This window comes from Triplophysa dalaica, chromosome 6 (assembly GCF_015846415.1).
Source record: "Triplophysa dalaica isolate WHDGS20190420 chromosome 6, ASM1584641v1, whole genome shotgun sequence".
In the NCBI taxonomy this organism is placed as follows: domain Eukaryota; kingdom Metazoa; phylum Chordata; class Actinopteri; order Cypriniformes; family Nemacheilidae; genus Triplophysa; species Triplophysa dalaica.
In genome coordinates this window covers 17355165-17368927 of record NC_079547.1, presented here as the reverse complement: position 1 = coordinate 17368927, position 13763 = coordinate 17355165, and the positions used below count along the sequence as shown (strand labels likewise).

Sequence of the window (13763 nt, the reverse complement as noted above, 5' to 3'; positions counted from 1 at the left end):
CAATTCATTACGCTCCTAACTGCTCACTTAGGTTTATGCCCCTTTAAATCCCCCAACAGATAACCAACCAGCCTCAGTAAACAGAGAGAGGGAGGGGTGGAGAGAGAGGGAACGAGAGAGAGAGACATGAGGGAGGCACTCATCAGCGAAGGAATTAAGAGATGTCACGCGGCAGTGGCCATGGCAGTGAGGAGAGGCAGTTAGTGGTGGTTTTTAACGCGCCTGCCCTCTTTTTCCTCATTAGTAATTCAATTTGCTCTTTATTAGCTCCTCTTATCTCCGGCACAGAGTCCCTCTGGCTAACCCCTCCATCACCCCCATTGTCATTCCTGCTCTTCTCTATTCTTTCAAAGCATTCACACTCTGCCTCATGTCCGATGTAGCATCGCTCGGAAAGCAACAAAACTTTCAACTATACGACGCCATCCGCAGAGCGAGAGAGTATATTTAAGGGCAACTAATGCACAAACCAAAAAGCTGTTGTATGTAAAGAAGGTATTTTCATTGTAATTGTAATACTGCAATAGGGACAGAAACAAACCCATAGCGAATTACATTGAGATGGCCCTTCTCGCCTACACGGAGATGAAGTGAAGGGGGTGGAGCCGGCTGTAAAAACAGTGATTGCTTTTCATCAGGTTGGGCTTATATTCTCCAGTTCGTTAAAACAATCCAATTTGCAAAGGGATAATTACGCATTAGCTCCTTTTTATCTACTGAGAGGGACTGCTGGCAGGGTTTGATAGTGTAGCCGTATTCGGCATGCCATAGCTGCAAATTACCCACTATCGGCACATGTACACCATCACGGCCCGATTGGGCAATTAATTAACTCCTCCTATCCCCAGCGGATACGGGCCATCACACCCAAACATACTCCCTACCAAACCAATGAGGCTTCTGGGAGACTGCTGCCCTCTATTGGAGGTATATGGTAACAACGTACAGGCCAACCAATGTGGTTTTCTTAAACCATTGGGATGTTAGTTTTCACTATTTACCATGCGTTATCACAACTACAGTTAGGCTAATTGTTTCTCATATTTACGTGGGAGTGGAAGTGTTTAAGAATGCAGACATGCATTCATGTTATTGGAAATAAAACTATTTATGCATTATTTTTCCTTTGTAAACAATCAAAGTGATAACTACTGTTATAATTGGCTAAACTCTTTGCGTAGACAATCACAAGCATAAAGCTCTCAAAACTCTGAAGACTGTACACAATCACAAAAAACACAGTATATTTAAACATAACACAAGTGAAACCAATACAGGTGTACCGCTAAAATAAAGTCATCAGCACATGAAGCATCAGAATAAACCTGAATCCAGGATCTACTAGGAACTACCATAGTAGGACAAATTAAATCGGTAGACAAATGCGCCCCAAAGAACTGTTTGCTTTCCTACATTCTTCTGTTAAAGCATGTGTTCAACAAAACAAAATATATATATTTAAAGTACATTTTCCTATATTGTTAGTCAATGGGGTCTAAGAACTGTTCGGTTACAAGCATTCTTTCAAATATATTTCCCTGTGTTCATTAGAACAAAGAGATTTATACAGATTTGGAACAACTCGAAGGTGAGTAAATGAATGACAGAATTTTTCTTTTTTGGGTAAAGGATATCAACTTAATGATAGATTACAGATTCTGTGAAACACGGGTAAAATATAGTAAAAGACACAAGGACTTAAAGGGATATTTCAGAGGCAAAACAAAATGTCCCTATGCTCACATTCAAGGCATGAATATGAGTTTCTTTTTGAAGAATAATGCAGAGTTATATTACCACGCATCATTTTACTTCCAAGCAGTAGAATGGGAGTGAATGAGTGTCGATTTTTTGAAGCTCCAAAAAGTGCATCCATTCTTCAAAGAACTGCCATTGTCATTTGCCGGAAAACAAGCCTCAGGGTTTGTTTTGCCTCTGATATATCATTTTAAAATGTATACTGTTTTACACTCATACTGCAGGCATTTGCCTTGAAATGTGCAAAATTCTGGGGTCCCTATGAGGCCTGTTAATCTAAAGCTTTTGTCAACCAGGAATCGGAAGACCCTTAGTGGTCTGTGGCATAATTGAAAGAAAACTGAAAGGACAGATGGACTGCAATGGTTTGGAATGTGTGTGTGCGAATGAAACCTACTTTTGGAAGTTTAAACAGTCACTAATATGTGATGGTACGGCTAAAGCAATAATCAGATCAGCGTACTACCATCTCAGAAACATAGCCAGAATCAGATGTTTTGTCTCAAGCCAAGATTTAGAGAAACTAGTCCATGCCTTCATCACCAGCAGGGTGGATTACTGTAATGGACTCTTTACAGGTCTTCCCAAAAAGACCATCAGACAGCTGCAGCTCATACAGAACGCTGCTGCCAGGATTCTAACCAGAACCAAAAAATCTGAGCATATCACTCCAATCCTCAGGTCCTTACACTGGTTACCAGTTACTTTTAGAATCAACTTCAAAGTATTATTAATTGTCTATAAATCACTCAATGGTCTAGGACCTAAATACATCTCAGATATGCTCATTGAATATAAACCAAACAGACTTCTCAGATCATCAGGATCAAGTCAGTTAGAGATAACAAGGGTTCATTCAAAACAGGGCGAGTCAGCGTTTAGCCATTACGCCACCCGTAGCTGGAATCTGCTTCCAGAACACATCAGACGTTCACCAACAGTAGCTACTTTTAAATCCAGATTAAAAACACACCTGTTTAGCTGTGCATTCACAACATGAGCACTGTGCTGGTTTACATCAACTGCACTTCTATTTCTAATTTATTTTATTTTGCTCTTATTCTTTTTATATAGACTCACATTTTTTAATCAATTTTATTGGTGTTTTATTGTTTCTTAAAATCTAAAGTACTTGTGATCTTAAATCATTTGCATTTTAAACATACGTTTTATTTCTTTCTGTCAATCATTTTATGTAAAGCACTTTGAATTGCCCTCGTGTATGAAATGTGCTATATAAATATACTTGCCTTGCCTTGCCTTGCCTAAAGTGGTCAAGTAAACCACCACGTGTGACATGCATCCTATGCACATTTTTAATTGTTTTAATAACTCCAGGTTTGTTGTCCAAACCATTGCAGTCATAATGTCCTCCGGGTTTATTTTCCCACCTCTACCTCACTTTCGATTTCAACATGGTGGCAGTGCGAAATCAGTCTACAGAGGGTATGCATCAAAGTCACTTTACCATGTGACCACCAACACCGGAGTGTTCCCTCCTGGGTGGCAAAACACTCAGCAAAATGACTGCTTACAATATAAGGTAGCGCAATCCTTGCAACATTTCAGTGTGTCCAGGAACACCTGATTCATATTTAAGTTGTTGAGAAGTCGTAAGGATCACCGTGGAGTCCAGCTGCTTGAAATTTCAGGAAATACTGTAGTTGCGTGTTTTAGTCTCGGTTTCTTCGTTTCTCCTATTCTCTTCAGCCAAATTGCTGGGTATTTTTCCACCCAGGGGAGCGTGTCCCAGAGTTGTCCCTACATGTGTTCATGTGGTAAAGTGACTTTGATGCATACCCTCTATTTAAAAATGAATTGTTTAAAATATCTGATGATTATATTATAGCATAAAAATATTTTGTATATTTTGACATATGACCTTATGATAACAAAATCTCTGATGTAACAAAGATATTACTGTGTTGACTGCTAATTTTGGCAATCGTTTCAGTATGGATCATTTACATTTAGTCATTTAGCATCATGTGTTCACTATAAAAAGATGAATAATATCAATGACAATAATTTATTCTGCATACCACTGCCAGTTAAAACAATGTCTACAAATTCTGAAAACAGTATTGCCAGCTGAGAAGAAAGGGCAAAAGACTTTATTTAAATCATCTCATTTTTGCTTTAGTAAGACAACAGTACGCATTGTACTGTACAGTTCATATCTACATTTAAGCTCTGCATTTGATTCAGAACATGAAGCTCAATTTAAATCCTCTTTGCGAAACACAACAAAGCAGAAATAATGAATTTTCCAATGACTGTTTTGTGTTAATTACTAATTAAGCCAATTAGTCGCAGTAGGTGTAAAAGCAATCTCTTGGTCTACTGGTTTGAGACTTGCAAGGCGTTTTGTGAATGTGCAGTCTTAGTAACTGACCTGATCTCGAATTCCCCAAAGCTGTCAGGGAGAGGCGGCGCAGCTTGTGCCTGCCAAATGAAACCAGCTCTTTCGACTGAGCCAGCCTGGCACTGGTTGGACTCCTGACCTGACTGTGTGACCGCCTCCGCAGAGAATATCGGCTCCTTGATGTCACCACATTGGGGCTGTATCTCCTCTCTATGGAGGGGGTACTGAGGATAGAGAAGCATGAATGACAGCATTTTTAATTGTTTGTATTATTATCATCCTCATAACATGACATCATTTACGAAAACTGAAAGGTTGTGCGGTATCTAATAATAAGACAATATTCTTTGATAGAGTATTTCACATTTATTCTTTTTTTCAAAAACAATCACATATGTAATAAGATCTCTTACGTGCTAGAGAACCTTCTGATGATTTTGGTTCTGCTCCTAAGCTTGAATGCTCCCGATGACTTGGGAGTGGTGGGAGTATTTGAGTGGGCTGGGCTCGAGGACAACACAGGCCTCTTTTCCCCCTTTTGACCATTCTTATTAGCAACCCACTGATACGCTGTGTTTTTATGGGCAGACCTTGGAACTGAGCTGGTTGTATTTGATGTAGAACCTTGTCCAGCTGGCTTCCAGGAATAGCGGCTGGTGTGACCGACATTAGATGTGGAGGCCCCCCCAGTTTTTGATTTCTTTGATACAACCGATAATGTTGTGGGACTTCTTGTTTTTTTGGTTCCCTCAAACCCAAACGGAGTTATTTTTACAGGCACCTTATAAGATTTGGGTGAAAGTGGCTTGCGTAGCTGTTTGGTTGTGTTTGTTTTTCCAGCTGTTGATGAGGAACAAGATGAAGAGACCCAGCTGTACTTTGAGGTCTTGGTAGATCCAAGGGATAGATTGGGCTTGTGAGATATCCTTTTGTTTGAGCCAGAGAGTCGTCTGACTTTGACAGTCCCAGGAGAGGATCCAGGGGCAGGGGAGACAGAGGTCTCTATGGGGTGAGCTTCTGTCTTGGGAATATTTTTTACGTTTACAACTTCTTGTTTTTTAACCCAGGTAAACTGGGATCTCTTATGGCATGAGGCGACACATTTCTGTGTTGAGTCTGGTTTTTGCACAAGCTTTGTCGGGGTTAAAGAAGTATGAGATTGAAAGCTAGTGTCAGAAGAAGTCAAAGAAGAATCATTCTGGGGTTTTGGCATTATGACAGTCCTACTGGATAAGGCATCCGTGGGGGGGTCTGGTTTGAATTGTAGTTGAATTTCAGGCTTTTGTTTGATAGTTGAAAGGGATGTGGGGTTAGTCAAAGATGATGGCAGTTTTAAAGTGGGTTTTATCTTCCTTTCAGGTTGGCTCTTTTTCTCTAATGATGATAAAGTAGAATCCACTAGATTACAGGTAGATGAATGGCCATGAGAAATCTGTTGACCTGAAGATATAAGCACAGTCCTTTGCTCACTGGCAGTGTTCCTCTTCTGTGAAGTTTCACTTTGTAGTAAGCCTGCCGAAGATTTACTCTTGTTTTTCTTTTCTGGAACCTTTTCATTGCTCCTGTTAAGTCCAGTATTATTCTGTGTAGCAGTAGCTGTAGTAGATGTGTTATTAATGGGATGGGAAGGCTGGTTCAGAGTAGACACATGATGGTAAGGGTGAGACACATGCCCCCCAGTAGCTCTCGTGGTCTTGTTGTTAAGGGAGTATGTTTTCCTCCAGCTGCCAGAAGAAGGAGGCTCATAAGTCTGTGGCGGTGCTGAATATGACTGTGTGAAGTGTGATCCGTGACCCCGACCCCCCCGTGAACGATCCCACTGGGAAGAGCTTGAGGGAACGTCACCATGAGTATTTTTATAATCATTAATAAGATCTGCAATATCAACAAGAAGTATGATGTGAGCTCAGATCCATTCAATAGGGTGAGACAAGAAAACAGTGATACTGTTATAGCCCTTTAACTGCATTTGACATCATGGTTTTATAGCAGAAAAGAATCCAAAAAAGAATTTAGCAGCAATTAAAAGTATGTAAAGTCATAAATAAACAAATTCAGTTCTACCTTAAAATGCCTCTTGTTTATACGTTATACAATTGACTTTAAAACGTCAGCTTGTCTTTTGTCTGTCAATTTCTTAATGGACAATTTAGGTTATTGTGGCAGTGTATCCATATATAAGAATGAAAATACAAATCGACTGAAGTTCTGAATCATTAACTAACAAAATATTCGTGTATATATGTTAAACATGGTTTGAAACTTCAGACAACATGAACATGTCACATCTGCGCAATTAGATAAAACGATAAATTAGACAGAGACGAGAGAACGAATGAAAATTGTTTAACGTATACAGAAGAGAACCGCTGTCAGCACGAGCGTAGCTTGTGTCGCCACACTTTAACTGGACCTTTTATATAGTAAACTGTAATAATAGCGACAAAATATCCATTTAAAAGCAGCCCGTGCTACTGTTTACAACCGTTAACATCTTGAAAAATATAAAAAAGTACTTACTCTGTAGCTCCTCAATTTCTCTTTTAAGCGCTTCGCGTTCAGCCATTTTCACACCAAAACAGGTGTGTCATCAGACCGCGACGACGCATGTGATGACGTCCACAACCAGTAGCCAATCAAACGCACCTCTCGTCAGACGACACTGTTTTTTTTGGTTAAGATCTAAAATGAGTGATGAACAACGCCTGCTTATACGCAACTTTATTGACCAAAACATTTCTTTACTTTTTCCAACGATTTAGCGCAGCACCATGAACGCCATTTTATAGTACCTGTCATAGTAAAATAAGTTGATTCTTTATTTGGAGGAAGACTTGACAGTGACTGATACAGAAATCGAAAGTAGTGAGTGACGTCGGTAAGTAACTTAATGATTGTTTGTTGTTGTTATTTTAAATCGTATGTTTGCGCATTTCAATGTCGAATTTCTTAACGTATTCTTTTTATTTAGTATGTATCGTTCTCAAATGTTTTGTTTCTATTGGAATATTTTAATCATTTGCGAGAGTGATATAATGCGCATTGTTCTGAGGAAGTCATTGTGAAAGGGAGATTCCAATGCTGCAGTTTATGTATGCCCATGCCCACACTGGAAACAATGTGACTGAAATACTTCCAATCTTCCAGGTGACATATTTTAAAAAGAAAAGATGAGTTCAGCTGACGACCTGAAATACTTCATGTTAATTGCTCAACCACCTTCCCATGGATATCTAAAACCCGGCCAAATATGCCACACACATAAGACACTATACGAAGGCAGAAAGAAGAGAAACGATACCGTGTTGCCTGTAACTTTTATTGGTGAAACATATGAAAGGGATCTAAAAGCTGATCTTTTGCGACCACTGTCACGAATAGCAGCTGAGTTACTGCTTGCACTTGAAGATAATGCAGAGCGCATTATGGCATTGGCTGGACAAGCTTTAGTGACCTCTTTGGCCCTCTCAAAAGGCAGTCAAGTTTTTGTGGAATACAAAAACGAATGGCTCACAGGTGTGATTCAGTACATTGGCAGGATAACACCTTGTACCCGTGATCCTATAGCAGGAGTCTTCTTTGGGGTGGAATTACAGGTGAGTGGCCTGCATGCATGAGTGTGAATGTGTCTATATTTGTGTTGAAAATGGAATGTTGTATAAAAGATAATCCATTCAATATGTAGTAGCCTTGTCTTATGTCTTATATTTCCTGATGTTGTCAGGGAGAACATAAAGGGAAAGGCCAGAATGATGGCTCGTTCTCCTCCAAAAACTACTTCCGTTGCGACAGAAACTCTGGCATTTTTGCTCCCTTTACAAGAATCAAACCTAAGGATTCTAAAACCCCCATGTCACCTAAGACATCTACTGAGATTCTAAAGAGTGGGGACAGGGTTGCATATTTTGATGAAAAAGCTCACCATGGCATGGTTATGGAGATAGTGGATGATGAGGGCATAAAAATGGTTCTCATATCTACAGTGAGTACTGAATCTATATTGAAGTGGCTCATGACTAGTGCGTGCTAGTAAGGTTTCATACATTGCCTTGATCTCACAATAATGTTTTAGCTCATTTGTAAAAAAGAATTGATGTGGATGTAAATTAGTATAGAAACTGCCCCAAAAAGTAATCATCTTTATAATTCTAAAAATACACGTATGTTTTTTTTTCAGGATAAGGATGAGGAGGGGAAGGTTGGGGGAGTGAAACAGGTCCCACTGGATTATGTTATTAAAGAGGAGTTGTTAAATAAAGGTAACACACAGTATGCATGCATCTTTGCAGGTTTTTTGTGTACTATTTTTGCCATAGGCAAACAATAATTTGGGCATATATGGTCACCTTGGTATTATAAGGTTATGTTTAACATGTCTCAGTTAATCACATATATTTTGTTAACTTTGTCAATTTTTTTGTTTTTTTTTAATGTTTTAAACAGACGAAACTGAAAAAATTGACATTTCTCATTACCCAGAAATAGGGGGTGTGGTTGATTCTGCAGAAATTACTGTTGGGTCTTTAGTGAAGGTGATATATAACGGACCTGTTTATGGAATCATCCGATGGATTGGATATATGCCAGATTTCCCTGAAAAGCGGGCTGGGCTGGAACTGGTATATTCTTTATTTTGACATATGTTGTTTATATAAACAATTTGTCAAGCTCTAAAAAGAAACTGGAAGCCTATTGACCCATGAAATAATTTGTTTGATTAAACCCTAAACTAACAAATGTCTTTTTTAGGAGAATGACTGTGGAGTGAGTGATGGAACATTAAATGGAGAACGTTACTTCAAGTGTGCTCCTAAATGTGGTTTATTTGTGAAACTGTCATCTTGTAAACCCGATGACCGTTTCTCTGTGTCAAAGGAAACAACGTTTAATGGATATTATGGTAAGAACCTGTTTTGGCTGTCATGGTCCATAGAATTTCCAGTTTATTGACATGTCATTTTTTCAGCAGAAAGTGGTTACTTGTAGTCATGATATTGTAAAGCGCTATCTAGTGGAACTTACATGTTACTTACACACATTTTTCCAATGGTAGATAATGATGGGGAAAATCCATGTGTGGAAGAGGAGAATGTGCCACCAATCAGTTCAGAAGACGTATTAAACAGATTGACAGGATGTATGAAGGGCGTTCAGGGTCACTGCAACTCTTGTTACATGGATTCTGCCTTGTTTAGGTTTGAACTCACCTCAAATCTTGTTTAAACATGCATTAAGAACTACATATTGTGCTTAATACTGAACAGCTGTGAACAGGTGTAAATCCCCTGCTGAAAACTGTGAAGAACTATCTGGGTGTTGACAAATAGTGTCCAATGATGTGAAAGCAAACATTTACAATAAAGACAAATCTCTCTTTTGCAATTTTTTATATTATAAATGTACATTTCAATAATATAAAATAATATTGTATATTAATAATAAAATATATTATTAACATTTTGTTTTCTAATTTTTTTCCCATGTCAAATCATAGGACACCTCTATGGAATATTTTTCAACTACCCATCTACAGTGTTTATCTGTCTAACTACTCTAAGAACCGTTTAAACCTTGTCATTTACATGCATTTTTTTAGGAAAAGCTGTTGAAAACAATTAGAAAACAATATAAATATGCAGATCTTACCGAAATTCTCAAGAATAACATTGAAACCTCTCCTAAATTTATAAATATATGTGAAGCTGATTTAAAACAAAGCAAAATTAGGAGCGTAGTCAACTTTCATCTTTTTGTGTACTGCGTATAGGTGTAAATCTTTTATGTATAAAATTGAGTAAATAACCAATTTAATAAATGATTTAAATAATTCTCCGCAGTAAATAACAATCTGATTTCTGTTTTCATTCAGTTTGTTTTCCTGTTCATCAGTCCTGGATTCTCTGCTTTTTAAATCCACAAAAAAGGAAGACAAACCCATTCAGAATACTCTCCTGAAGGAAATTGTCAACCCTCTACGCAAGTGAGTTGCAAATTTTGCTTTATATGGATATAACCATTTCCTGTTAAAAGCTAAATCAAGTTAACACAACTCATTTTAACAGACATGGTTTTGTACGAGAGAAGAGTGTGATGAAGCTTCGACAACTATTACAAAAGCGTAGCCGTTGCTCAACTTACACCACAGATGAAAAGGGTAAGGTGACTTCAGGATGTCAGAAGTCAGCACTGTTCAAGTTTGTCAGGTTTAACAAAATGTACATCTCAGTATCTCTAAGAGACCTCCTCGTTGTTGTATAAGTCTGTAAAATTACTTTACAACAGTTGAATGTTGTTCCGTTTCTTTGTGTGTGTAGATCCTGAAGAGTTTCTAACTCTTATCATGCAAGAGGTTCTCTCTCTAGATCCTCCGCTCAAACTTTGGTACCACACCATTTCATCTTTTGTTGGTTTTGAAGTACATTTGATAATGAATAAAAATGTAGATCTTCTCAAAACAATCCTGCTATACAACTAAACAATTCTGCTTCTATCAGCTACTGTTAAAATAAATTATTATACAATTTTCTATTTGTCTATTTAAAATTTTATACAGTTTTTATAGCATAGCAAAAAAATGAAAGGCTCTTAGCAATGTCTTTTTTCTTTAATATTCTAGAGCTTGGCATAACTAGAATTATGCATATTTGTTATATGAAAACATATATACGTATAATGATTTATTATAATTCATAAAAAACACTTTAAAAGATTCTTAATTGTTTTGTTTTTTTGTGACCAGGTCCCCTAATGAGTCTTGGCACTTAGGCTAAGAAACACTTCCTGTCTGCTTAAAATGTGATTATGTGATGCTAATACATTCATATCATGTTATTCATGTTTAGGAATCAGTCAGGAAATAACGGCAAAGTAGAAACCTCTTACTACTACCAAATCTTTATGGATTACAACCATGATTTAGTACTGCCAACAGTTCAGCAGCTTCTGGAACATTCCTTTTACAGCAACGGTCTCAAACTCGCAGAGGTATCACCCTTTGTTTGTGAACACCCTTTGTTTCTTTCACTGTGTGTATCGTTTTACAGTGCTTTGGTTCTGTATTTACTTTAGTATTATTATTTTACCGTGCATGTTTCACCTGTAGATGGGGCTGTTTGTCTGTAGCTAAATATTTGGTGTAAATTGTGGAACGCTGTCAATCTGATTATATTGGTTGGTGTACAGTATGTATGACCAAGCTTTTGTTATTAATACAGTATGTATTATTATGTCTCCAGGTACCAGCCTGTCTGATTCTTACTATGCCTCGCTCAGGAAAGAGTTTCAAAATGTTTCCAAAAATCATTCCTTCAACGGAGCTGGACATCACTGGCCTTCTTTCTCATGGTAAATTGTCATAAACATTAGAACGTCACAGTTTTCTGTTCGTATGAACATATTTGTCTTGTTTGTTTGTTCATTAGGTCCTCAGCCATGTGTGTTGTGTGGTCAGCTAGCAAGTAAAGAGTGTGCTGAATGCTTCAGAGACGCAGTTTTTAGTCATACAGGATTCAAATACTTCTGTTCAACATGTTCAACTCAGGTCAGGTCATTAAACTTTATTAAAAATGTATTATATTATATTGTATCTGCAGCTGTCAAACTATTAATCGCATCCAGAATAAAGTATTTGTTTAAATAATATATATCTTTGACCTGTGCATATTAATCTTGTATTTATAAACACACACATATATATATATATATATATATATATATATATATATATACAATATTTAAACATAAATGATACAAAATATTAAACGTTTACATATTATTTCACTTCATGGTAAATATAAATAAATACATCTAAATATTTCCTAAATATTTATATACATATATGTTTGTATTTTTTTGTAGTTATAAATACACAGACATACTTTATATTATCTAAACAATAACTTTTATTATGGATGTGATTATATTATATTATATATATTCAAATTGTAATGTTTGACGAATGACTACAAATGTTATAAGCATATGCATTTCCTGGGTCCAAACCCATGACCTTGGTATTGCTAGCACCATGCTCTGCTATACACTTACAGTTTGTTATAAATTACAAAAGACAGTGAAGATATCCTTAGTGTTTTAATTTCAACCCATCCGAGCATATAAAAGGAAAACACAAACCAAGCTGAAAATCGAATATTTTTTGAACATATCACATCTATTACAGGTTCATTCTCACCAACAGCGTCAGGGGCACAAACCCAGCACATTACAGCTTCCTCAAGGCTTTCTTAGTTCAGGGTCTGATCCACGCACTCCTCCACGAGAGAAACTGGAGCTGTTCGCTGTGCTGTGTATCGAGACCAGCCACTATGTCTCATTTGTCAAATACGGACCACAAGCTACTGACTGGATCTTCTTTGATAGCATGGCTGACCGGATTGGTAAGTGAATGTGCTGGGTCTGAATTTTGGAAACTTGCCTCCAATAAAAATTTGCACTCAATATGCACCATCAATGTGTTTGTAGGTGAAGAAGAAGGCTACAATGTCCCAAAAGTGAGCCCGTGTCCTGAGGTCGGCCAGTATCTACATATGCCTCTGGCTCAGCTAGCAAATCAGATACCTCGAGATATGGAAGGAGTAGCGAAACGGCTCTTCTGTGATGGTTACATGTACCTTTACCAGAGCCGAAGTATTTCTCTTTATCGGTAATTAAATTAATGTTCAGCACAGGCACACACAAACGGTAAATGAGAACTTGCAATCTAATTATTAATGACTACATCTGCTTTGTAATGTTCAGGTGGGCGGGACAATATTATTAAACATGCTGGATAAGGATAATCCGTCTGATAAGATGATTTTAACTTAGAATTTAAATGTGCCTTATATGTATAAAGAATTGCAATATAACATTGGAAGTTTTACTAAATTTCTATTAAATTTTCTATTTATGCCTACTACTGCACTGTAATAAGACAAACTCTAGCTTGCTGCCTAATTCTTGTATGTAAATTGGGGGTAAAGATATTTTTGTTCACATTTGTTATTGACAAGATGAATGGTTGTGAAAAATAATACTGTAAAATATCTTTCTATTAAACGTTGAGGTTTGTGACACTTATGTAGCTTTCCAATTGTTGTTGGCTTTGAGGTCCATTTATTTAATTCTCTATTGTGCTCTCTGACAAGTGAATAACATTATGAACCATATGTAATGACAGTTTCATAAATTATCTGTCAGAATGTTTTGATTTATTTTACTACACATCCATTCATTACACAAGCTGTCCCTCGAAAATTGTGTTCGGATGTTGTTCTAGTGCATTTGATTTAATTTCAATGAAAAAGATCAACCAATAAATAAACATGTTTTGACAGCAACATTGAGGAGCTACATCCTCTGCTTCCTCTCTCAGTTCGTGCTTGTGTCAGAACCACATAGATCTTTTAGATATAAGTTTATTACATTCGTCCCCTCACCAATTTAAACCTGGATGAGTCTTTGCTTGTTTGTGTCATTTGCTGTCACATTCCCATTCTAATTAATTATCTATCCTGGAACAAAATGGATTTGTATCATCAGCTGTTGTGGTGTAGACAGAGGCAAAAAACAGGGAATACTTTTTAAGACAGAATAGGTAAAAGTGTTGGTGATAATGCTGTGATAAAGCTTAAACAATTGA

General features: G+C 37.2%; 2 protein-coding genes across 3 annotated transcripts in view; one reads left to right on the top strand and one right to left on the bottom strand.

Annotated features, from left to right (window-relative positions):
- The window catches only part of zc3h3 (zinc finger CCCH-type containing 3), a 62627-nt gene extending 55882 nt beyond the window's left edge, over positions 1-6745 (bottom strand). The window contains exons 1-3 of the mRNA XM_056750147.1: positions 6644-6745; positions 4537-5998; positions 4154-4347 (exon numbers count right to left, since the gene is read on the bottom strand). Coding sequence (XP_056606125.1) covers positions 4154-4347; positions 4537-5998; positions 6644-6689 — 1702 coding nt within the window. The 5' untranslated portion in view covers positions 6690-6745. The remainder of the gene's footprint in view (positions 1-4153; positions 4348-4536; positions 5999-6643) is intronic.
- A 21-nt stretch (positions 6746-6766) lies between these two features.
- Positions 6767-13461, top strand: cyldl (cylindromatosis (turban tumor syndrome), like). 2 transcript variants are annotated; one of them, XM_056750146.1, is made up of 15 exons: positions 6767-7001; positions 7271-7719; positions 7848-8105; positions 8301-8382; positions 8603-8742; positions 8873-9023; positions 9177-9318; positions 9993-10103; positions 10186-10277; positions 10438-10504; positions 10966-11107; positions 11359-11467; positions 11545-11663; positions 12303-12519; positions 12605-13461. In XM_056750146.1, exons 2-15 carry the CDS (start codon positions 7294-7296, stop codon positions 12787-12789), a joined length of 2241 nt encoding a protein of 746 aa, XP_056606124.1. In that variant the 5' UTR covers positions 6767-7001; positions 7271-7293; the 3' UTR covers positions 12790-13461. The 2 variants fall into 2 exon arrangements, with proteins under 2 accessions (XP_056606124.1, XP_056606123.1); XM_056750145.1 differs by having other exon boundaries at positions 8567-8742.
- Positions 13462-13763: the final 302 nt, after the last annotated feature.

What these genes read in the sequence shown, in the direction of transcription:
- cyldl (XM_056750145.1), top strand. Translation starts at nt 7,294, where the DNA reads ATGAGTTCAGCTGACGACCTGAAATACTTCATGTTAATTGCTCAACCA. An exon ending in AAATGGTTCTCATATCTACA is followed by an intron (nt 8,106 to 8,300) that starts GTGAGTACTGAA and finishes TTTTTTTTTCAG; the next exon opens with GATAAGGATGAGGAGGGGAA. An exon ending in CACTGGCCTTCTTTCTCATG is followed by an intron (nt 11,468 to 11,544) that starts GTAAATTGTCAT and finishes TTTGTTCATTAG; the next exon opens with GTCCTCAGCCATGTGTGTTG.